Raw genomic sequence first — 25,075 nt, forward strand, 5'->3', positions numbered from 1 at the left:
ATGATAACCTAATCAATATGAGAATAAAAACACAGCCAAAGCTTTAATCTATTTTACAAGTGAGCCATGGCCAAGAAAACAGCAAAGTTATACAGAAACAAAAGACACAACAAAGAATACAACATACAGTTGATCAATTGAAAAAAACAGCGCAAATCATATAAAGAACTGAAAAGAGCTGGTTTACTAATTCACATACACATTATGTAATGTACTTCTGTAATCTCTCATCAGAAACACAAATGTATATGGCTCACTGGGCATAAACAGAGACTGAAAAGTGCTGTTTTGAAACCTTTGTTTGTTGGTTTGGAGTGTTGTTATTCCATATGATTGGTAAATGGGCACTAAGGTTAATGGCCCAACTTTCTAGATGACAAATAATGGCATTGCCAGATACAGTAGATATTGCTTTTGCATGGTTTTTAGTGTGTAATTGTTCACAAAAGCATGTTCATGAATACACAACTTTTATATTTATTTTTGTTGAATCTGAGATTCAGTCCCCTTGATAACAAACACTGTTAAATCAAAATCATTAAATCATTTAGACATTTGGCTACAGATATCCCCTGTAGAATGATAATGAATAAAATAATGTAGAGGAGGGAGTGCAGCACACATAGAGGTTCTATATCTATGGCAGCACCTGTGTGCGATTTCTCATCATTTCCTTCTCGGCCCAACATCATTGACTGGTCTACTGCCTCATGCACTGAATTGTTTAAGCTGTAGCCCAACTGAAACAGTGGCTGTATTTGTTATCTGTGAAAAAAGGCAAGGAGAGCCAAATTGAAAGAGTAATGGGCATCTGACGTCAGAGATGAAATTCAATGCAAAGAGACTCAACATCAATTCATCAAAAGTAATTCCTTGGTCATTAGCATGTGGATTAGAAGGTGCAGTTGGAGCAGAATGGAGTTTTCCATTCTGACATATTCCTTTCACGTTTTCCTGGGTGTTGCTGTGGATAAAACCCTATCATCTAACACCACTCAAAATAAATAAGCTCAGGCATTTGTGAGGACGTATGACATGTTTCCAGGGCACACTAGAGTAAAGTGTCCAGATTTTGCATGGTATATGGAGTGTAATTGTTCTGTATTATTACAAGAACTGTCTTAATTCCACTTGTGTAATAACACAAAGCCATTGCTATACAATTACAAACTAATATTTCAGTTAGTAAATTACATAGTTACTGCAAAGGTATAGAGGCAACTAATTTTCTGCTGAAATGCAGTAGTTGACAAACTAAGTTATGTTCCTTTCTATTGACTTTTTTCTCTCCACCTACTGTATATGGTGACCTATAGTGGCAACAGTGTTAATGGAAATATTACACTGAACATTATTGGTCCTTGCAGAACAAAGAAATGCTGATGTCCTCAGAATATTGAGGGAATCCAATCAATTCATTTTCTTACCCCTGCTTGCGGACATCTGGCCATGGGGCTATAGGCAAATCAATTCCCTGGTGAGAGAACAGTAGGAGAACCCTTGATCCTTTTGAGGGAAAATCATTAAGAGCCTTTATTTCTGTGTTTAGTGTAAATCATATTGGATGCTCATTGGTAACATACATATGATAGCATTGACATTATTGTCTGTGTATGTGGCTGTATATTTCTGGGCCAATGACTCCAGCTGAGGCATCTTGTTATGCATTTCATGCACCATATATATCATACCACCATTATATTAGCCTACATATTACATGATACCTGCATGTATAGAACTACACAGTAGGCGAATAAATTGCAGTAGATTAACTCTGTATTGTTCTTTGGTATTCAAATCAAATGATATCTCCCCACTTATTCAAGTCGTTAATTATAGTTTACACTACAGTATGTGGGTGGCTGAGACTACTGTGATTGCTTCCAATGAAAGAAAGAGAGAGAGAGAGAAAGAGAGAGAGAGAGAGAGAGAGAGAGAGAAAGAGAGAAAGAAAGAAGCGTTAGAGAAAAGATACTCCATTGAGACTGTGTATCACGATGATGTTACTTTCACTTTTCTTCTTCTTCTTCTTCTTCTCCCTCTTCTTCCTCTTCTCCCTCTTCTCCCTCTTCTCCCTCTTCTTCTCCCTCTTCTCCCTCTTCTCCCTCTTCTCCCTCTTCTTCTCCCTCTTCTTCTCCCTCTTCTCCCTCTTCTCCCTCTTCTCCCTCTTCTTCTCCCTCTTCTTCTCCCTCTTCTCCCTCTTCTCCCTCTTCTCCCTCTTCTCCCTCTTCTTCTCCCTTTTCTTCTTCTTCAAGCCTCTACTTGTTTCTTTGACTGCTTTGTTGGGTTCACACACCGACATCAGGACAATGTTGTTGTCATTGTAGAGTCCTTTCCTTTCAATTGATCTCATGTGGCCTATTCTCGATTTAATGACTGGCTGACTTCTTATGAGGAAGCACTTCATTACCTCTGGTACAGTGAACAATAGAAAGAACTGCGCACGGAGAGCTCCGTCTTGCGCATGTAAAGGATGAGATTTGATCATGCTGGGGAAAAAAGGCCTGTGGTTTGTGTATACACGTTTGAGTAAGTGTGGACAGTGTTGTGCACAGGGTTTAGAGTTTAGATCTCAAACATTAAAATGGCATTTCATGGCGCATATGCACTACATTTTCGGATTTGCCCATATGGTTTCTGGCTTTCATGATGGTTATTGATGTTGGACTGCTTTGAGTGGTGTTGTATTATGTTATGATGACCGTAACATCAAAGTCATATTTTGATAAACAGAAGAGCTGAACACTAATAACCTCATAGAAGTACTGAAGTACATTATAAAGTGGCATTTTCCTCTTTACCATCCAACTTGGAGTTGTGTAATAATGTTTGCATTTAATGTGATAAAACATAATAATGTAATAACGTGCCGGATAATGTAATTAACTTAATTACATGATTTGGTGTTTATAGTGTGTTTGTAAGGTGTTTTAGATATTATTTTCAGAATGAGGGGCTCTATGGCAAGGTAAGTGTGAGATCATATACAATTGAAATTGAAGTGCACTATTGCTACAACTTAAAGGGGAATTTTACTCCAAAATTATTTTGGGTAGCCTTTATTTATCTCAAAGTGATTTAAAGGCCCTGTTCCAATACCTTTAAATTGCATCCTTTACTCCTACCTTAGCGATAATCATTGATCTATATCTAATTTAATAGGTAATGGCTTCTGCTAGTTCATCTTCTTTAGATTAGTGATCAGTGGTAAGTGAACTACAGTGAAATAAGCATCATCAGATGATGCTCTAATCAAAATGGGATGGAAGTTTGTCTACAATGGATAGCTTTTAAATGTTCTAAAGCTGATCAAAGACATGCAAATTGTGTTTTTCAATATCAAAATACTTTTTTATTTGATTTTTTAGCTGCAAATATTGGCTGATTTGGTTTATCAAGGTTGATTTGATTCTGTAACATTGTACTCAAATGTTTCCCTCTCAGGAAACATTAATAAGCATAAAGGGTAGCTGTATTGCAGTTCACTGTACATTAACACCAATGTAAGAGACATGCATCCCCTGTCTGAAGCACCTCAGCTGTGGCTCACCAACCAAGCCCTCAATCAGACAAAGAGAAAGAGGTTATAGCACCATTTGAGGGAAGCACAGCCAGGTCATTTGCAAAGGGAAATTACCATTGATGTTTTATGTGGATAATTATTGTAATTCACCACAGAATCAGCCATTAGCAGAGTAGTGCAATGTAAATTGGGGCTTATTATAAGCTTACTTATCATACATTTTTTGCTGGTTGAAATGCCTCATCTCTTTTTAATAACAGCTAAACATTTCTGTGATAACACAAGGAATGAAAAGCTCTCACGGTACAAAAGCCTTTTTAATTCATTTTGCTTTCATGGTAATTACCACAATGCAGGTTCAGAGTTTAAAAACTTTTTTTCTCCCTGTGATGCAATATAGGTCCATTATAAACACGTTCCTTACTTTAGTTTATTTTTCACAATGGCTGATTGCTCTTTCCTCTAATAATTAGGAGTAGACAAACATGTTTAGGTGATGAATGTTGGAGGACAGTGTATTTATGTTTCTCACATTTTTACCAAAACATCACACCGCTCAGCAATTATGATAGCTGGGTCATAAATAATTAGCCACACAGGTCTGCTTTGATCACCATCAATGTCTGTTTAGGTAGAAAAAAATGCTCACAGGAGTTTGATGCAGGTTACTGGTAATATAAGGTGGTGGCTAATTTTAGTATCCTTACAGAAAGTAGTTTCTAAGAAATAATGAAACCAAAAGTAAGAGTTTGTGATTTTGGCATACTTAAATTGAATTGAAAGATTACTTTGCTATTTTTAAGTGAAAGTATCATATAATATGAGAAGACTGTTTGTTTTTAGTTAAAATGTAGGTATATTAAAATATTTGAGGTTGATGCTGCTAGTCAATGGGGTAATCTGGTCATGGAACAAAGACAGTGAACAACGAGAAATTGATTGAGTCCATCATGCTTTGTTTACTCAAAGCTGGCTAGTCAGTCAGTACACTGGTTCATTAACCTCCGGAACACAATAAGTTCAATAAGTTCAAAGTTCAAAGTTAGTCAGTCAAATGTTCTAAAATACCCAAAAGGATATGAGATACTGCTCGTTTCTACTGAATCTAATGAGGTCAAGATGAACAGGTACAGTAGGTTATCATTGTTTGCCATTTAGAGTATTTGTGCTGAATGAATCATACAAATGTGCAGTAATGTTCCTCTCAATTTCACCAGTGTGTGTTATATATTTGCCCTGGCCACCCTCCTCCCTGCATCTCTGAGCGTGGAATTGACAGGGCTTTTTGGCAGCTTCACGTCATCCAACTTCCCTCGCCCATACCCTGACAACCATCACACAGTGTGGAATATTACCGTCCCAAAAGGTCACAGGGTTAAACTCTACTTCACCCACTTCAGCCTGGAGCCCTCCCACCAGTGTGAATATGATTACATCCAGGTAAACAGAGTCTTTTTGAGAAGCATAAGGGCATGTATAATGACTTGCTATCTTGTTGAAATAGGTGCCTTTTACTCCTCTAAAACAAGGTGTTGGCAGAGGGCAATGAGACCTTGCGTTTCTGTGGCCAACGAGAGAAAGACTATGAGGATGCCCCGAGAAACACCGTTATCCTGTCTGCTGGGAATGTCATGTCGGTGGTCTTCAGAAGTGACTACTCTAACGAAGGGCGATATACTGGCTTTCAAGCATTTTACACCTCTGAAGGTGACATAGAATTTGTACTATGTGGTTGTCAGAATATGGGCAGAGCTTTGGCCAGGGGCTAAGAGAGATCTCACTGGGATAAATAACGGATACATTAATAAATAAAGTTACAACCATAAAGCTGTCAACTCTGGACAATTTTGTGGACCCCAGGAAGCTGCTGCAATAGCAAAATGTACACTGTCTGGTGAAAAGGTCCGCATGTCGGCAATTCTCAAGTCGCGCAAATGACCAAAAAGCAAAAAATATATAAATATTACCCATTCAATATAACAAACAACAGTTTTAGAATCCCTAAATACTTATACTTTGTGAATTGGATTCACTGTATCATCTGCCATCCTGCTTTGTAGGCTACTGAGTAAGTGATACATGGCTTGTAAACAAACTTACATTTTAGGACGTGTTCAAAAGCAAGGACTGTGTGATCATCTAATTATGTGTAGTTATGTGTTTTTAGCATGTTGATGTTCTATCAGCATGTTGTGATGTGCTAAACATGTAGTTTGCTGTTCATAGCAATGTTCTTTCTTAGCTGCTAGTTAGCTACCAACGCAATGGTAGCAAACGTGTCTGTTTTGATTCAGACTGATTTTCTGATGATTTAAATTTAAATTATTTTAATGTATGACACATCATTTGAAAGCTTACAATCTGCACTTCCATAATATGTAAAAAAAATAAAAATAAAAAAAAGGGAAATAAAATAAAAAATGACCTTGCCCTACTTGGGAAATTTTCACCAGACCCTGTCACAAATACATTTTTTAAGATTTTGGAAGATTGAGAAATCTATACCCATTGAAACCAATGGAAAATTCACCCCAATCTTGTTTTTTTTGTAATCTTCTAAATGTATTGCTCCTCATTCTACAACATCCAGAGCTTCACCTTTAGAATTGTGTGTATATTAACTGGCTTCTCTCTCTGTCCTCTTCCGCAGACATCAATGAGTGCCTCAGCACAGTAGATGGAGAGTCTGTGTGTGACCATTATTGCCACAATTATATTGGTGGCTATTACTGCACTTGCAGGTTGGGATACCTTCTCCATGACAACAAAAGATCCTGCCCTGGTAAGGATGATTTAAACTACACCAAAACAGGAAATTCCATTATGTTTTTAGATTACTGTGTTTACTCATACAAGATCAGATTTAGATCTTCTCTAATGTATTTGATGATTTAAAGTTAATTTCTACAAATGAAATGGTGGAGCTCAGTTTGGATTGGGTAAAAACATGAATGCACTGCATTTACAACTAAGAGATGCACTGTTGTACAAATGTATAATATACAGTAAATGAATTCTAGTAATAATGTAATCCAGTAGAATGTACGCCAACGTTTTCATAGCCAATATCCTCACTAGTAATCCTGTCAACAAGATGACTTGATGTTGGGAAATCAACCCTGAATAGACTTGATTGCCCTCATTTACAAGACTGGCTACATTCAACATAACATAACACATATATTCTTTTAACATGGTCATGCTAGGGTACAATGCGCCTGAAAGCAACACAAGGAAATATTCCTTCACCTGAAAAAACTAAAACATAAATCATGGGTTCAAAGAACAGAAAATGTCAGGTCATGTGTATTGTGTAACCTTTTGGAGATTATTTGTATGGGAATGGTAACTGGCAATTTACCCTTCTGTCCATCTTCTGAATAAACTGTAGAACAGATTTAATATTTATAAAATAATTTACAGACAGTCAGAGCAGGGCACGCTGGTGCCATGTGTTTAAAATTCAAGCACACAGCAGTTCATTACATAGCTGGAGTGATTGCAAACTAATTTGAGTCTGAAGAAGCACACTGCTATATAAAGTAGTTGATCTCTGCCAGCCAGTGCAAGGCTAGGTTAATTACTGCAGATTCCTAATGGAAAAGCACCCTGGAAAAAGGCGTTGAAAATGGATACCTGTTTGCCACGCTAATAGTGCCCTGATGCTAGGTAATTAATCACAATTACAGACATGGACGTGCTGTAAATTCTTATTCTTTGGTAGAATAAAAAGTGACACCACATATCATGAGATGAATAAGCAAAAATGATTATGCTTTCAAATTTCCCTAATTATACAAATTATGGCAACTCTGCCTCCTAGAGATGTCCATTTGTTGTCTGTAACAACATCTGCATACTTGCTACAGAAATAATTCACTTGAAATTAATCCTATTTCTTATCATGTCAGAACTAGAAAAGATTTCAATCCAATAACATATATTTCTTCACTTTAAAGTATACATCTTCTTTGATTTTTACGACATAATTAAATTAACTCAGTGGCTGTGTACATAAAGATGAAAGAAAGATATTTGGGTCTGTAGGTTTAGGTAGAAAATAAGGAGTGCACCTTTAAACACAAACCTACTTATTATCCATACTGTACCAACAAACAGTTTAATGGGATCTGGGGTTGTGTGTCCCTCCTGCAGTGCCATGCAGTGGTCAGGTGTTCACTGAGAGGTCAGGAGAGTTTACCAGTCCAGGCTATCCAGGTCCATACCCTGCTATGAGTCACTGTGACTACACTATCCTCCTACCAGAGGGCTTCAGGGTGCTGCTGGACATTCAGGAACCATTTGACATAGAGGGCCACCAAAATGTCCCCTGTCCATATGATGTCTTTAAGGTTAGTACAAATCAATCAAAGACATTAGGGCTGCTTGTGAATAAACAATGTATTCCTACTCATGCCCCTAGAAGAAACTTGTCTTAGTATACCTGTCACCCCTTGGAGATGTATAGCTGTGCTGTCCCTGGAATACCTCAGTCAACCATACATCAACAGCCAAATATACAACAACAAGTTTACCCTATTTGCTCACTTGACTCAATTTTCCTTCCCTTAAGATTTCTACTGAGGGACAAGCGTATGGACCATTCTGTGGAACCTCTGCACCTGACAGAATAGACACTGGTAGTTACCAGGTGCATGTTGTATTCAAGACTGACGCTTCTGGGAAAAACAAGGGATGGAAAATCAAGTACACAAGCAGGAATTAAATAGCACAGGTATAAAATGTTATAAATGTTTAAAAAAATCATGTAGGCCTGTGTCATGTACGCCAATATAAGAACATGCCAATTATCATTGATCCGTGACATAATAAATAAAGCTACAAAATAATTGCCTCTAATTGTAGTACATTCTATAAGTAAATGCACAAATCATGCATAGTAATGATGCCATTACCGGTACATACACTGACGGATTGCAATGGTGAGGTGACTATAAATGTTGCTAAAAGCACATGTCAATAGTATTGTGATTGATTCTTTAGTTTTTTTCCAGTGTCGTACTAAACACTGACATAAGCTCAGCTCAGCTGAGTCATGGAAAGATCTGATATGACTAATCGTTTATGCCTTATATCTTACGTTTATATCTTATTGCTGATACCAATCTGTTTTTTTTTCTACCCTAGAGGATAGAGGATTCTAATGATTGCCCTTCTTTAGTGGCACAACTAATAATGCTCAATAAAAGACAATATATAACCGAACAATCACCTTATGCAAACATTCTACAGTATTTAATTATTCTATCTGATAACCAAACCGAGAGACTCTTGAGGAATTCTAATGTGCTTGTAAAAACATTCGTTTACTGCAGTACAAAGTACTTTGTAAGTCAAATCAACTGCATCCATGTCTCCGGAAGAAGCAGTGATTTGTAGTTGTTTTAACCTCATACATTATGCATCTCGTTCTAGGTGCTCCCAGGATGCTTCTCTATCAAAACAGTCATTATAGGGTTCTTCACTCTGATGAAATTGCCTCTTCTCTGACACTTTAGCTAGCAGTCGCTAACATCTTCTGCCTCCAGTGGGAAGAATGCTCCCATAGGGTATGAATTTACAGTTCTGAGCATGAAAACCACAACCGTTCTAAACCTTATGAATGTTTTGTTTGCAGATTAATCTTTCCATTGGAGAACAATTCACTATTTTCTCTAAGATGCCAGTCTCTTAGTTACCAGTGAACTATCTGCTGTTGGAGGTTGAAAGAGCTACCTCTCAAATTCTTGCCTCTAGCATAGGCTTAAATCTGTAAGCTTGGCTTCAAGGTTAGGACCAGCTTGTTGACTCATGTACACTGATCTTAGATGACATTACCTTGACATTTAGAAGACAGTGAAATAATATTTACCACTATTCACCTAAATAAGCTTGCTGAAGCAAAAAGGTCTTAAACTTTGGTTTGCATAAACATGAATAGCTGATACAAAACAATAAAACCATTGCCATTCTGCAAGATATAATAATTTCTAAATACATTACATGTGAAATAAACAACTAATGCTGAGACATTCTCATCCTACTATGCACATTTCTACCATGTCCATTTGATTATCACTGGCTAAGCGGAGGTAACGCCACAGGAATTACGCACACCATGAAACCCATTAACTGATCGTTGGGACCTACAGAAGCAGTACATAACCAATCATCCCTTCCCAGCTATCACTATTTCATCCTAAGGGCAAGCATACACACCAGGAAGTATGAAAGAAGTAGAAATAATATCAACAACTTACCGTAATGTTCTATAAGACTATACAGGTTATAATAACTCTGGTAATACAGTACTTTAGTGAATTGAGTGTTTATGAGAGAATACAGCAGAGATACTCTAGCCTCCTCTCAGTATGGCTCTCCTTCAAGGCTTTCCCTTGTGTTCTAAACAGTGAAGAGCCACTGTACCAGACACCAATCACAAACCGTGTGTATTCATTACAAAGCTTAACAATTGTTCTATGAAACTATCATTTTTAACAAGTGACTTTTTAAATAGTATTTATCCAGGCTTCCGAAGAGGCAATTCTCTATAGCCGTAAGCTTCCCTTGTTAAAAATACATGGCCTCTACATTGTAATTCTCTTCACGTATGAGTATGTACTGTATATGCACAGAAAAATAACAAGCAGTAAATTAATTAAACAAATAATTTAAAACGTCTGAGGAGTATAAGGACTATTTATTGTAGACATGCTATCCTTGTTAGTTAACACATAAAACCCCCCATCATGAATCCTATTACAAAACCTTTTCATTACACAATTCGCTGTAAGTCAAAGGTTACAAACAATAATACATTTCATACAAAGTGCGCCCAATAATATTTATCATAAAACACACATTACATGATACAAAACCTCATTATTATTATTATTATTATTACAAAACATGATTTAAATGAACAATGTAAGCCAATATGGGATATGTGAAGCTGAGCACTTCAATTCATAATATACCCATCGTACAACAACAAAAAGTAAAAGTAAAAAGTGAAACATCATGTAACATTTCCCACATTGATAGAAAATACAAATATCATACTGTACAAGATGTCCATTAACATTTGGATTAATAGCCATAATATGTACAGCAGTCTGCATATACATTTACAAAACAATAAATGTACATAAGTGTAAGCCAAATTAGGCATACATTTGGCAAGGTTTCAGCAGGCACCATATTTATCAGAATGGCAATGTCTTGGTTACATTAGCTGGTATGAATGAATGAAATGGCTCAATCTTATCCAAAACTAAATCAGTGACTTATCAACTGTATTTTCTAACATACCGTACTTTACATTTTACATGCCATGACATGCCTGATGGACAAGACAGTGTGCAGACCTTTCTCCTGAATTGGTACAGCATTCGAGAATCAGAAACAAGTGCCATACAAAAAGGGTGCTATAACAACACAATTAGCCAATAAAAAATATCCTAGATACTTGTGTAGCTCTTTTAGCAGAGATGGCACTCAAGTGATATACTCAGCAAAGATGGCACAACCCCTTTGGGCAAATCTTGTCAGCATATCCAACATACATTGATACCAGTCGGCAATTAATGCATCAATAACAGTGTTGGTCCTATTCCTTAGGGAGCTTGTTTGCGTACGCTTATCACTGAAGTGGTGTTACTTGCTGAGCTTGGCTTGCGTGCCTCCTTGGCTCTCCTCTAAGGGAAGAGTGCTGGCCTGTGGTGGTGTGTGAGTGCTGAGAGACTGCATAGCCTGGACCTGCTGCAGCCGCCTACTCAGTTCGTCCTCGCAAGCATGCAGCAGCACTGCGGTCCTCTCTGAGTTCCAGCCCAAGACCTGCTCCATAGTCACCACACCCTTGTTCACCACCATCTGCAAATGATCAATTTAATGTCAACCATGTCATTATTTAATGTCAACCATGTCATTATTTAAGATAAATAGAGACCTGAATATATCATATACAGTATACATGAAGAACATATGTATTATACCAACTCTGATATTCAGTTGGTATAATTTTCATGACAATTTCTTGGTAGGTGAAAAGTCTTTACTGGAGGATAAAGCATGCTGTATTTATAGTAGTCACATCGGTAGTGGAGTCAAGATCATGTTGTTAATTAATACAATCTCCTTACATCTAGCCATCAATGTACAATTCTGACCGTTGTCTTTCTAACAGACCAAAGGGACATGGCAAAACTTATCCCGAGATCCTCAGCTAACAGCCACTCTCATAGGAATTTATATTTGATCTCAAACTGGTGATGTATAATAAACGCTTTTCCATGGTTTAACGTGTCCTCATAAGAACTCTGCTGAAATTGTCTGTTGTTGTGATAATGGTTTGACCTACCTACTGGCAATATTCAAAACAATGCTAAGACTGTATAGTCTTGTAATTGTTGATGGTGTTTACAGCTTTACAGGATCTTAGGCTGGTCATTTACACAATCTGTCTGGTATAAAGCCTACTCTTCTGATCAAAGAAGAGCAAAGTGGTATAGTGCCATCCAGTGGAAAGGATATGTTCACAACCCCTTCCAGCTTTGCAGCATCCCCTCACCTCAGTATGCCTCCACAATCTGCCCCCATTTTCTCCTAATTGTGAACTGATCTGAATAAGTGACAGCAGTAGAGTTTTTACTTTCACCGGTCAAGCTTGTTTGCATTTGTTGAGACAAAGGACAGTAGAAAGGATAGGCCTTAAGTCTAAAGGTCCCTGAAGCCTTCAGTCAATGTCGTTTGTTAAACTTGCTTTTGGTTCAAGCCAAACAAAGGAAGTCATTTTTCCCATAGGAAATGTTTGGGTTAACATAATAACATTAATGAGTTAAACATAAGCTTTATGTAACATAGGCTTACAATTTATTACTATTAACTAGTGTTTGGCATGGTGACTGCCGTAAAAATAGGTTTATCATTTAGCAATCATATTGCGTATACCTGTCCAATTATTTCACATCTACATGAATAGCTAGGGGGTGGGCTTAGAGGCTGATTTATAATTCAGTAAGTGAGTGCAGAAGCCTTTGTTAACTACCTGCAGCTCCTCATTGGAGAGCCTGGTCTCTGGGCTGGTTTTGCCCTTGAGGACCATTAGTGTCCTGGAGATGAATCCTGATGAGTCCACCTGCATCCCGTCTGTCTCAACCATATCATCGGCCCCTGTGATAACGTATAGGCAACATGTATTATTGTCCCATGTCTCTCATAACCAGAAATGTAAATGTGATACCTTATTCATAGCCAAAACAATGGCTCCACCTAGTGATGGAAAATACAACCTCTACCACTACTTTCTGAAGTAAAATATTCCCTCCCCCCAAAAATAAATATACGGTATAAACTCCTCAAAAAAAGTTTGGAAACGTTATTTCGGATATTAGGGGATTTGGGCAATTTCTTTTGGGCCGCTACCCACACGTTTAGCTGTGTTGCTCCTTCCACGAATGCATGATCCTTACAAGTTGTACCTCGCGTCGTTGTAAAAGTGACTAATCAGGCTTTCCAACGATATAAAATACAATACCAATTGGTATTATTAAAGGGGAGGAATAATCGACCGAAATAACTTTTCCAAACATTAAGGAGTTTATATAACACATCTTACCCTCCTGGATGGGCTCTGACTCTTGGCTGTCCTCTTTCTCTACAGCCTTTAGGTACAGCTGAAGAAGCTCTTTGGACTGCCTCTCCTCCTCCCTGCGGTCCAATACTCTCTGGAGAGTGTCCTGGAGATTCTTCACTTTCCTCTCCTGGAAGTCCAGGGCAAAGCCCAGCTCTGAGCAAGGCACATCCACTAACATCTGAAATGTGCAGACTCAGAGTCATTTTCAACAACAAAATGAAAAAAACGGGGGCGGGGGGAAGATGTAAGCAGTGTTGGAAGGCATATTGAAGTTACCTGTAAATCTCCCTCAGACATCAGTATGATGCTGGCGAGGTCCTGCTTCAGTTGCTGGGCCAGGTGATACCAGGGCTCAATCGCACTGAAAGAGCTGTCCACAGCATCACTTTCCAGGTCCACAGACTCTCTGCAGATCCATGCTGTGCCACCATCAACTAAAATAGAGGAAAGCTAACACAAATAAATACAACCTAATAAATTGGTTGATTTTAGTCATAAGCATATTGAAATAAAAGGAGGCTACACTTTACATTTTGGTACTTTGAGAAATGTAGATGTACTCTCTAGAAATAAAGTAGGCTACTCTGGAGTACTGTGAATTGTCCAATGTATCCAATGTTGTTATAAAGACAATGTAAACAGTAAATAAATATAGTGATCGATTAGCTTTTATAAGACATTCACATTGCCTATTTCTTGGGGCTCACCGTCTCCAACTAGGCCTTATTGCCTTTTAGCCTGCATTGTGAAGTAAGTGCTTAGCTGCATTTTTGCCTAGCTAGTATTTTCACGAGAAAATCACAGATATTTCTGGAATAAGCAATCAAATCATAATATTAGGCCAATAGCATGTAAATAATCGGTCAGCTTACAAACAGACAAATAACAGAAAAAAGCTTACTTCTACGAAGTGGGGCCCAGGTATCTTTGTCATGCAAGAGCATGAACTTGGTGTTCATAGGCAAGCACAAGAAATAGGCCTCATCTTCTACTATTGTCCCATCATCCTCCAAAACCACAGAGACAGAAGTACCTGGGAGAAACCCAAGAGACTCGCATCCTGAGGGTAGAACACAGAAAGTGCATTAAATTAGGCCTACACAGAGTTTAAAATGACACAGCAAATAGGCTAGGTGCACGATCTCCCTACTTCCTGAAAGGCACCTGGCATGAACATATCCTGTCTCACTCTATTGGTTTAATTGATTAATCAGGTGTGCGGTAAACTGTTGGAACACACAGTGCACAGCTGATTAATCAATTAAACCAATACAGTGAGACAGGATATGTTCATGCAAGGTGCCTTTCAGGAAGTAGTGGAGATCGTGCACCTAGCCTATTGTTCAAGTGACATATGGAATGTTGCCCCTCTGCATTGCTAGGCCTATAATCTCTGTAGCGTGCTGAGGGATTTAATTTATAAGAGCAATAATATGACTACGTATTATTAAGTTATTTGTGTAGCCCAAAAAAATCAATGATCTATGATCAGGTGGGTCTGAAAACTGCCTCAACACCTGAGTTTTGTCCAAGGAAGTTGAGGTGTTTGCCACGCCTAAATGCTATAGTATCCATCTGCGCGCAACAAATCCAACACCCGGAAATGTGTTATGCAAATATGCAGGCGCGGTATGATGACGTATGGTACATCACATTTCCGGGTACGGTGAAAACTACGGAAAAAAACTAATATGTAGAGTACAGTCCTATCAATTGTTCGAAAAGGAGTAGGAAGAAGCCTGTCCTACCCCTGTTTATACTTAACAATTATGCTTACATTATATAATCCAATTAATTAATACATATATTTCAGTATCATCCGTTCTAATACTTTTTCATTAAAAATAATTTAAACCTTTTTTTAAATAGAGCAATAGAGCAATATTTCTGCTTTCCTATATATATACAGAGCATAACTTTATATGCAACATATGACATCCACAGTAGTAGATTATAAAGACATACAATGTAGTTGAGCATTTCTCAGCTTTAACCTTCATATGCCATTTGCTTGTGAGTTTGTGTCTATTGTATTACCCCCAAAGTGTCCTTTTTGCTTATTGTCCAGAATGCGTTATTCCCTGTAGGTAATGAGGCCACACCAGAAAGAAATTTTCTTTCTAGATTCGCAGTATTTCAAAACTCCAAGGGGATTCACCTCTGAAGCCTACAGAACACTATTAAGGTTGCCCCAAATATTTTTTGCTCTGGCAGTCACGTTCCCCTGACCTGCCTGGCGGTCACGTTCCCCTGACCTGCCTATGATGTGTGTCCTGGCGGTCACGTTCCCCTGACCTGCCTATGATGTTTGTCCTGGCGGTCCCCTGACCTGCCTATGATGTGTGTCCTGGCGGTCCCCTGACCTGTCTAATGTTACTGCCATTTCTAAAGACTTGTGTTCAATCAGGAGGCATTGTGGCAATGCATGCATTATGTACTGATTGTTTGTCCAACATTCAGAAAGGATTGGCTTCCCGAAAGCTGGAGTGGACTTAAATAGACACATTTCCAACACAAGGAAAGAGAAACACAGAGAAATCCTCCTCATTGAACTTTTGCAAATAAGCATGATCGACCGACTTGCATGGTGTGAAGTGGTTCTGAAGCAGCAGTGGTACGAATGTTGTTCCTTTTTTCTCTCCTGTAGGAGGTGTGTACTTCTTTGTTTGACTTAGTTTTATTCTTGGTTGCCCAGGGGTGTTGCTGAGAAAATTGTTGCGGGATCCTGGACAGAGAAGACTGGTCTGGATTTGGAGGTATTGTTTGAATGTTACTATCATATTATAGCTATAGTCATAATTACCTACTATTCTCTAACTAACTTTTCTTCGTACAGGGGCTTCCGAGGCAGACCAGTGGCAATGACTGTGGTGTCTTCATGATAATGGTGAGTTATGGTAATGCCACCAAGTGATATGGCACACTTGATTGTTCCTTAAAACCATCAAAAAAATGTGTAAATGTATGTAACAATGACTGACCACCACTTAGTCCTGACCAACATTCTGTTTGTGCATTTGCAAATAAAAAGGTGTGCAATAAAAGGTATTAAGGAACATTCATGTGTGCAGACCTCTCATATCACTTTCCTATGGAGTTATCAGCCATGTACATTTCATTGGATGTGTGTGACTACCTTCTCACTGAGTTATAAGCTGTCACATGGTAATCTTGTCTTTGTGTCTTTTCTCATTACAGTATGCCTGGTATTTCGCCATGGAGGCTACCTTTGACTTCAGCATTGTAAGTATTAAGAAAACAAGAACCCATTATATCAATATGCTATAAGACTTTGAATGCAAACTGAGTAACTGCTCTTTCTTTAGGATGACATGTCTCTCCTGAGAAGGTGGTGGTGTATTGTCCTGGTGGAAAACCTTGGGCTGGAAGGGTATGCTGCAGTGCTACAAAAATAATAATTGTATTTGTACATTTATTATCAAGAGGACTTTGGGGTAACACCTGGCCCTACAATTCAACCTTCCGGTGAAGATAATGTGTGTTAATTTCAGATATGGAAGGAAGTTTGCTCACTTTAGTGAGGAAGGCAGAGCGACCCTTCACGACAGTGTCCCACCTGTATTCAGGACCTATTCAAGTGTTAAAAGGAGTCATGCAAGCAACACCATGGTCAGTGCATCTCTCACTAAGTATCTATGACCGTGTGCCTGTTTCTGAATGGGCTACTGCTCCTAAAACACATACTCCATGCAACTTTATGGCACATGCAATATGTTTAGTGGTACTGTGTCATTCTGAATCCAGCCTGGATCTCTTTTTGAAGTAGTTAACCCTTTCATGTAAAACATACTGGCAATAATGGTGGACTCTGTACAGATGCCACTGGACACTGACGAGGACCACACGTACTTCAAGAGGCCTTACAGCTTTCCTCCTAAAGAATTGGTTAGTGTGAATGAAGTTTATTGCATACAAACATACTATCCACCATTCACAGCTGTACACATAGTCATGCTTATGTGTGTATCCTGTTACCAGGGACAAAGATGTCAGAAGCCTGGAAAGTGAAACCACACTTTATATCAGGACACTTGAGGTAGAATGATCAAGGAAAGAAAGTGAGTGACTCATTCAGTACTTAACTGCACCTTTTCATTGTAACATGGTTAAGCACTGTATTATTATTTTAGGAAAGGGCTCAACAAGTTCAACACCAACGAAGAGTGACCAATGACTTGTTAGTGCATTGCATTTGCAATGCATTTTGGAAACATGAGGAGAGTGCTAATACAAATTCCATGACAGTTTGCAACCACTGATGAATGTGAGTTTCTTAAATTAATTATTAATCACTTCTTTATAACATTTTGTCTCAACAGTGAGAAGCAGCTGTCTCACCATTATATGGTCGAAAATGTGAGAAGAAAAGGAAGCTGAAAGACCATAGAGACAATGTTGAAAGAGCACTTGTGCTAAAGTGCAATCAGCAATGATGTCTTGATTGAAGCGCATTGAGTCGTATCTTGTGAGATGCGCTATACAAATAAAGCTTGAATTGATTTGATCCCTTGTACACTTTTTTTGGGCATTTGTGTTGCAACACACCTGTACATTCTGCACTCTACCCTGTTAGGCCCTTATTTTACTCTAGACAGAAGGGTTGTAACACTTGTTATTAATTCCATTTGGTATACCTCATAAACTTTCTTGCATTTCTGGTGTTTGCATTTTACATATTCTAAATATATGCTATCTACATGTCGCACTGGATGGGGTTATTGCTGTTGACTCATCAGAAAGTAAAGACTAATTCACAGAGTGTATGAAGATTCCAGTAAGGGTTTTGTGAAGGAGCCCTAGTGCTGTTGACATCAGAAATAGAATGTTTTATTTAGCTCATCAGTGTGCACTCAGCACCATGGACACCTCCAGCCCAGCACCTTGCACCACGGTTCCTGCCCTGCTCCATGGATTACAACGATGATCGCCTGACCCTTGCCTGACTCCACCAAGTCCTTTGCCTGACCCCTCAAACCTGTTTGACCTAATAAAGTCCCTCACCTGGGGTCATTGACATTCTTTTATTTATATACAGTTAGGTCTGGAAGTATTTGGACAGTGACACAATTTCCATAATTTTGTCTCTGTATGCCACCACAAAGGATTTGAAATGAAACAATCCAGATGTAATTGAAGTGCATTTTACAGCCTAAGGATGGCCTGTTTCAGTTGCATTGAGAGCTCTGTTGACTGCATGTTGTGCGTATACAGCAACAGCCTCCAAATGCAAATGCCACACTTGGAATCAACTCAGACCTTTTACCTGCTTAATTGATAAAGAAATAATGAAGGAATAAATAGCCCACACTGGCCCATGAAACAGCTTTTGAGTCAATTGTCTAATTACTTTTGGTTATTATACATAAGAGCTATAATTCATAAACCCTTCCTTCAATTTGGATGTGAATACCCTTAACCTAAAGCTGAGAGTCTGCACTTTAAGCCCAGTAAATTCTGTTGGAAATCTCATATAAGATACGTTAGATCCAAAGTATCAAGGAGTATTGCAGTATTGTGCAGGGCAAAACATATTCTGGAACAGAGGATGTTGTATACTCTATATTGTTGTCTTGTCTTACCCTATTTGAGTTACTGTGTGGAGATATGGGGAAATGAATATAAAAGCACTTTAAACCCATTGATTACACTACAGAAAAAAGCTATGAGGATTTTGATTGATTGATTGAAAACTTTATTAGAAGATTTGCAGAAGTAGGTACATGAAAGTACATATTACATACAAGGTCAACTAACAGGATAAAAACCCAAGAAAGCCACTGGCTTATTTCAATTGGGGTCCTTGATTCTCAATTCATCGTTACATGTAAGACCGACAAAACAAACTAGTACTATCTACAAGATAATACAGACAAATAACTATTACTATCTACAAGATAAAAATACATCCATCATGGGAAGAACAATACAACCATTGTTGAAACATTGTTGAAACAATACAACCATTGTTGAAAGTGTAATCAGATATGGAATAATTGTGTGGTTTGGCAACTTAACTGTACAACAAAAAAACAGACTAGTCAGCATTCACAAAACAGCTATGAAAATTGTAGGTGAAAGAGACTATGTGATCCTAAATAAACTATATGAAAAAGCTGTCCTGGACAAGGCTAACAAGATAATCGCAGACCCCCAACATCCGCTCTCCACAGAATACGAAGTTCTCCCCCTAGGTAGAAGGCTTCGCATGCCAAGATGTAACTATAAGCTCTTAAAACTATCATTTGTCCCATTCTCCATTAAACTAATCAATTCTCTCAAGCAGAAACGATGATTAGGACATGATCACCAGCACCTGCACTTTATCTTAGACACCACTTGAAGGGCCATGTGCAATATTCGAAAACACCACTTGAAGGGTTATGTGCAATATATATTTATACCAAATGATGCCATGTCCAGGTGGAAACTGCTGCCAATGTCACTCAATGTTTGTTGCTGTCCTGTTGTTTACTTTGTCTACTGTATGTTGTATGTATCGTCACTGTTGCACTTGAAGCATGAAAGTACCATGCCCAAGACAAATTTCCCCTCGGGGACAATAAAGTACAATCAATCAATCAATCAATCAACAAAACATCAGGTATGTACAGCGGGTAGGGCAGGTGGGGACATACACCACAGGTGGGGGCGGGGGACAAAACACAAAGTATGTACAGTGGGTAGTTCGGGTCTTTTAATCTGATTTTTGATTTAGAGGGTCCAGTTACGGATTGCAGCCTCCTGTAAATGTTTTTTGAGAGTGGTTTTGAAGGTGGGCAGTGTTTTGCACTCCTTTAAGATTATAGGAAGGGCGTTCCACATTTTTACTGCAGTACAGATTGTACATGAGGTCGGATATCGTGATCACACTAATAACTTGTTCCTAATGTCAAAAATATGAAGAAAATATGAAGGAAAGCAGAAATATTGCTCTATTGCTCTATTTAAAAAAAGGTTTAAATTATTTTTAATGAAAAAGTATTAGAACGGATGATACTGAAATATATGTATTAATTAATTGGATTATATAATGTAAGCATAATTGTTAAGTATAAACAGGGGTAGGACAGGCTTCTTCCTACTCCTTTTCGAACAATTGATAGGACTGTACTCTACATATTAGTTTTTTTCCGTAGTTTTCACCGTAGTAAGGCCGTAGTAAGGCGATTCATGGTTTACTCCTAGTGTATCCATCTGCGCTGCGCGCATCAAATCCATCACCCGGAAATGTGATGTACCATACGTCATCATACCGCGCCTGCATATTTGCATAACACATTTCCGGGTGTTGGATTTGTTGCGCGCAGATGGACCCTACTCCCTAAATGAGTAACATTCTAGGAATGAACAGGACAAGAGCCCGGAGTGTCATTTTTTGTTTAAGCATGTTCGTGCAAGACTGAAATGAAGCACCCAGAACGACACGAGTCTGTTCCTGAGCTTCAATTCAGAGCAAAAATGTCGATATGGTCTAATAAGTCTACATTATCCGTTATAGCCATTATGCTTATGGTATACTAATATGACAAGAGCACACGTTTCGCGTAGCCTACAGACCGAATGATACATCATCTGATTGCACAATGTTCAACCACTGGGTTAGATTACATATTATAATACAATGTATTGCAGTTGAGGCTACACATACTTAGCGTCAGTATGATGGCAATTTAATTGGCAGTATTACTATTAGCTAAGCGCTCGGTCATAAGTAACTTGTACACCAGGCAGGAGACACATCAGCCACTTACCTTTTATCTTCAATAGATCTAGAGAAGGGACGACCACGCCGTAGGATTTTTGTCGTGAGAAATTACACACCTTACAAGGTTTTAACTCTGTCATTACTTTGCTGTACAGGTGAAAGTTTGCTAGTAAAACGACAACAGGTTACGTTTACAAAATTGGCATAATGCAACTTTCGGTCTTGTCAGATTCAAACACGCATCACGAACACGGAACTATTGACCGCGTGAATGCATCATGGGAAATATAGTACTAATAATACAAAGTGGGCATAGGCAAAGTCTCAGTGGTCTGGGATCAAATACATAAGTTATTATAACGAAATGAACTAAGAACAACTAGAGCATCAGGAGAGACTTGTGTGCACAGAGAATACTAATAGTTCTAATGATGTATTTTCCACTAGTCGTCCTTGGCTTGTTCTGGCCAGGCCAAAGCAATCATTCATGACATAATCGATTAGTCTAGGAGAAGGCTGGGAAAGATGGCATCCACAGAACAACCTGATCCCCAAACACAGGTCTCAACTTATGCTAGAATGCTTTTTGTGAATATCTTGTAAATAATAATAGCGTTGTGCAATTTAAAACGTGCAGAGCTGCATTATTAGTGTGTTGAGCCCATGACACTTAATTGCAGATGACATGCAAGACTAGCTAGCTAGCTCGACGCTCGAATAAAGTTTGATGTGTCTCTCGTATTGACAGGTGGAGGCCACGGAGCTGTCATGCTTGTGTCAACTTGGGAGTGAAAGTCATGTAGCTAGGCTAACTAGCTAGCCTGCTGGTTATATATCCATCATTTTGGGCTTTAAGGTTCAACTGTTATTGCTCTAGCTACTCGCTGCACTCGCCTTACAATGCTGTTGTGGAAGTGTGCATTGTTGGTGGTGTGTCGGTGTGTTATTGTAAGTGTACAGCTAAACTAGCTAGCTCCATTGACGTTGGGAATGCAGTTGAAGAAGTGATTCTGCATGTTGGGTCATCGTCGAAATGTAGGCTAAACTAAGGGGGACATGCGTTTTAACATTGCAAATAGGTCATTTCTATGATTCATCTTCTGTTGTGCTTAAGGAACGACATTCCAGCAGCAATACTTTTTGAAAATGTTGTTTGAGCCTAGTCTACATTTTCCCTCCTTATTTCGTTGGTTATGAAGAGGTACAACTATGGGATACACCTGGTGTTTGAATCATATTAAAGGGTTAAAGGGTTTTGTACATATCTTTTTTTAAATGAATGATGTAGACATTATAGCCATTGATTCTTGAAGAATATGAGCTTTGTTCAACTATTTTACCCCCACCAGAACCCAAAATAGAAGCTTGTTTTACTCCATGGTTAAACACAAAAACAAAAATTTAATTGTAAACAAACAGTATGGCGTCCTAAAGAAGTTCTTGCATCCACAGCGCCTTCTATGAATGTAAGAGTGGTTAGCCTACATTTCATAAAGTGGTGGGTCTACCGCTTTGTTGTTATTTGAATCCCAGTTTGCCACTTTATTATGAGCCATGTTACGTATATGTTTATTATGTTACCTTGAGTTTGGTATTTCAGCTACAGAAAGTGAAGTGGATTTAGGCTAGCCTGTTGTGACTGAATGGTTCCCTGAATGATGACTGAATGGTTCCCAAACAGGAATGCATCATTTATACATTTGACTGTCATTCTGTACATGTAATGGAAGTAAAATAGGGAAACTAAGACAAAAATATACAATAAACACTCATATAACTTATATAAAGGGATTTTGTAGGCCTATTTAAAAATAAAGTAGGTCTACGTCATGCACAAACACACAAAGATCTGCTCCCAGTTTGCCTCAGAGATAATGAAAATTAAAACGTTCTATTATCTGCAACCGGTGTGGGAAGGATCCTTAGAATCTGTCTTAGGGACACCACACCATTAGCCTATTGCATGAAAATGGCAATGACCCCCCCCCCCCCCCCTTTTGAGTTCCATCTACAGTAGAACCCTCTGTGAAAAGGTAGCTAGGCCTATATCAACTTTGTAGCCTTTTTGATAATCAGTGACAAAGTTGCTATCCTTGTCTATCCCAGATTGGTTAGACAATTGATATGACATTGATATGAATGAACTATTTTGCAACTTAACCTAACCTTTTAGTTTACCATAGCAGAAAAAAAAGAGGCTACTTTTTTTTTGCAATAAGAATATAAACACTTGAGGTTCTGTTGTGTCAGTGTTTGAGACTCCAGAAGTGGGCTTCTGGACTGTGGGTACAGTACGCACCTGACTTGTGCTGTATTACAGGAGGAATATCATTCATGTTTATGCCTGAAATGTGAAGAAGTATGCCCTATTAGGAATTATTTTAAGGCAAGAGCATTCTCTCTCAACTGTATCTGCAACATTGAAAATTATATAGAAATGTAGAAGCACTGTGAATGTAGCAAGCAGAACCCCAATTAATTGTAATTCGTTGACATACCAAAGTGTAGGCTATAGGATTTTCCTCATCACTCAATAACAATGTTAAGCCTATACACAGAGCTACAGAGAAGATAACTTATTGAATGTGGTATAGACCTACTTGTGTAATTATAACTAGAGCCTGACAAATATAGCCTATCAGCCGATATTGCCGTTTTACAGATATATCTGTATCGGCACATATTCCTCCAATAATACCCAGATACAGCACCCAAGATGTCCATCAGCCTCACATTCCAAAATGATAGAACATCAGTGTAGGCTAATTGGGTTTTTCCAGAGCAAAATATAGACATATGGATTTTTATTAATGAATAAACATGTAGCCTAGTGCCTAGTTAAGCAGCTGCATTTAGCCAAGTAGGCCTAACTTTGGCTCTTTGGACTACAGTCAAAGTTACTAACTAAAATGATATTGACTAAACCATAGTTATTCAGCACTTAGTCACACAGTACTCAACTGTATCAGCACGACGCAGGTTAGTTTACTCTCGTGAAGAGAGGGGAATTGACCACTTTGATAACGTTTGTCTTGGGGAGGAGGAGCGATGAAATAAACTGAAAGTTACAGTGGTTGGCACACCAGAAAGTGCACAGGGTATTCTAACAATTTGTTTTAACAATGCTTGACACAATGAGTGTAACAACAATAATTCTGTGGAATTGAGCAACAAATCTCTGATGTCGATATGCAGTCAGTGCACTGAACATGTGCATTTCTCAATTGTCATTTAGTACAAATAGCCTAACTTAATCAGTAAACGTTGCTCTATTCATCAATGGAGATCATATCAGGTCATTATTGAGCTATGGATTTTGCCTAATCAGCATTAAAAGCATCTTTTAGGGCCAATTCTATAAATTGGCATCTGTACCTGACCCAATCAGTCAGGTTCTTATTATAACGTTAGATAGACCTAGACCTAGGCCTGATCTAATCTCTGTTTCTACCCCTAATGCTCCTGCAGGCAGACTTGGTGCCAGACTTGGACATTTTTGTTTTGTTTTGAATGACAGAGGGTAAAGGCCAATGCACACAGCGTGCGATTTTGTCTCACGACAACATTCGATTCTCAATTCACACCAATGAATGAATGGATGTGAATGGAGAATCGAATGTTGTCGTGCGACAATATCGCATCGCACGCCGTGTGCATTGTCTCATTGAGATGCATTCAAAACAATGGAATCGAATTTGGCGGTGCGACAAAATCGCACGCCGTGTGCATTGGGCTTTACTGTACATTTTGAGCATTGCAACCATTGTACCAACAAATATGATTGTTTCTCAAGTTAGTTCAGGTTTGCTTCATGGGCCATTATTTATTAGAGCTTAGCTGCAGTCAAATGGGCATATGGAGCCTTTCATCAATTAAACCTACATTTCATGAGAAAGCCATTGCAATGTCTAAGATGTAAAGTTAGCTTTTGCCATCTTTGTATGAAGGTTGATTGTTACAGTTACTATAACTGTAAAATGTCATTAATAGTCATCTTATATTTTATGTTTTAGCCTACATCTGAATGTGACAAACTGATGTAAGACAGATGAACAGTCTCAACATCTCCACTAGATAGAGCTCTAATCCAAGCCTTTGTTGATGTTTTCAGCCTGGCGCTCCTGACGCTCAGGCTCCCCCCCGAGAAGCGCTGGTAAGTAGATGTCACTGTGCCCTGCACATTTAGACTCAC

At 38.5% G+C, this 25,075-nt stretch overlaps 4 protein-coding genes across 7 annotated transcripts in view; 3 read left to right on the plus strand and 1 right to left on the minus strand.

Annotated features, from left to right (window-relative positions):
* Positions 1 to 4,572: 4,572 nt before the first annotated feature.
* masp2 (MBL associated serine protease 2) lies at positions 4,573 to 8,714 on the plus strand. The gene is made up of 6 exons (XM_080534075.1): positions 4,573 to 4,650; positions 4,741 to 4,963; positions 5,053 to 5,230; positions 6,174 to 6,305; positions 7,679 to 7,875; positions 8,097 to 8,714. The coding sequence occupies exons 1-6, from the start codon at positions 4,643 to 4,645 to the stop codon at positions 8,247 to 8,249; spliced, it is 891 nt and encodes a 296-aa protein (XP_080390201.1). The 5' UTR covers positions 4,573 to 4,642; the 3' UTR covers positions 8,250 to 8,714.
* A 1,524-nt stretch (positions 8,715 to 10,238) lies between these two features.
* dffa (DNA fragmentation factor, alpha polypeptide) lies at positions 10,239 to 21,064 on the minus strand. The gene is made up of 6 exons (XM_080534074.1): positions 20,930 to 21,064; positions 14,059 to 14,217; positions 13,434 to 13,591; positions 13,140 to 13,335; positions 12,570 to 12,694; positions 10,239 to 11,395 (listed from the first exon to the last, which is right to left on the minus strand). Exons 1-6 carry the CDS (start codon positions 21,021 to 21,023, stop codon positions 11,180 to 11,182), a joined length of 948 nt encoding a protein of 315 aa, XP_080390200.1. The 5' UTR covers positions 21,024 to 21,064; the 3' UTR covers positions 10,239 to 11,179.
* Positions 15,652 to 17,628, plus strand: LOC308160182 (uncharacterized protein). Of its 4 annotated transcripts, XR_013937506.1 has the most exons (9): positions 15,652 to 15,771; positions 15,853 to 15,913; positions 15,994 to 16,044; positions 16,356 to 16,400; positions 16,484 to 16,548; positions 16,670 to 16,787; positions 16,995 to 17,063; positions 17,157 to 17,236; positions 17,498 to 17,628. XR_013937506.1 is itself a non-coding variant. In XM_080534078.1 (8 exons), the coding sequence occupies exons 1-8, from the start codon at positions 15,725 to 15,727 to the stop codon at positions 17,498 to 17,500; spliced, it is 459 nt and encodes a 152-aa protein (XP_080390204.1). In that variant the 5' UTR covers positions 15,652 to 15,724; the 3' UTR covers positions 17,501 to 17,625. The 4 variants fall into 4 exon arrangements, 3 of the variants coding, with proteins under 3 accessions (XP_080390204.1, XP_080390203.1, XP_080390202.1); XM_080534078.1 differs by lacking the exon at positions 17,157 to 17,236 and having other exon boundaries at positions 17,498 to 17,625; XM_080534077.1 differs by having other exon boundaries at positions 17,157 to 17,555.
* A 333-nt stretch (positions 21,065 to 21,397) lies between the features above and the next one.
* pex14 (peroxisomal biogenesis factor 14) overlaps positions 21,398 to 25,075 on the plus strand; it is a 60,135-nt gene continuing 56,457 nt past the window's right edge. The window contains exons 1-2 of the mRNA XM_080534073.1: positions 21,398 to 21,444; positions 24,995 to 25,036. Coding sequence (XP_080390199.1) covers positions 21,409 to 21,444; positions 24,995 to 25,036 — 78 coding nt within the window. The 5' untranslated portion in view covers positions 21,398 to 21,408. The remainder of the gene's footprint in view (positions 21,445 to 24,994; positions 25,037 to 25,075) is intronic.

This window comes from Nansenia antarctica (genome assembly GCF_963989245.1).
Source record: "Nansenia antarctica genome assembly, chromosome: 6".
Classification (NCBI taxonomy): domain Eukaryota; kingdom Metazoa; phylum Chordata; class Actinopteri; order Argentiniformes; family Microstomatidae; genus Nansenia; species Nansenia antarctica.

Bases quoted from the DNA above. Each gene is read 5' to 3' on its own strand.
- masp2 (XM_080534075.1), top strand. The intron at 5,231-6,173 runs GTGACATAGAAT...CCTCTTCCGCAG, and splicing joins AGCATTTTACACCTCTGAAG to ACATCAATGAGTGCCTCAGC. The intron at 6,306-7,678 runs GTAAGGATGATT...TCCCTCCTGCAG, and splicing joins CAACAAAAGATCCTGCCCTG to TGCCATGCAGTGGTCAGGTG.
- LOC308160182 (XM_080534076.1), top strand. From the start codon at position 15,725: ATGATCGACCGACTTGCATGGTGTGAAGTGGTTCTGAAGCAGCAGTG. The intron at 16,045-16,355 runs GTGAGTTATGGT...TTCTCATTACAG, and splicing joins GTGGTGTCTTCATGATAATG to TATGCCTGGTATTTCGCCAT. The intron at 16,549-16,669 runs GTATGCTGCAGT...TGTTAATTTCAG, and splicing joins GAAAACCTTGGGCTGGAAGG to ATATGGAAGGAAGTTTGCTC.
- dffa (XM_080534074.1), bottom strand. From the start codon at position 21,023: ATGACAGAGTTAAAACCTTGTAAGGTGTGTAATTTCTCACGACAAAAA. The intron at 14,218-20,929 runs GTAAGTGGCTGA...TTCTACCCTCAG, and splicing joins AGATCTATTGAAGATAAAAG to GATGCGAGTCTCTTGGGTTT. The intron at 11,396-12,569 runs GTAGTTAACAAA...GATCATTTGCAG, and splicing joins TCTCCAATGAGGAGCTGCAG to ATGGTGGTGAACAAGGGTGT.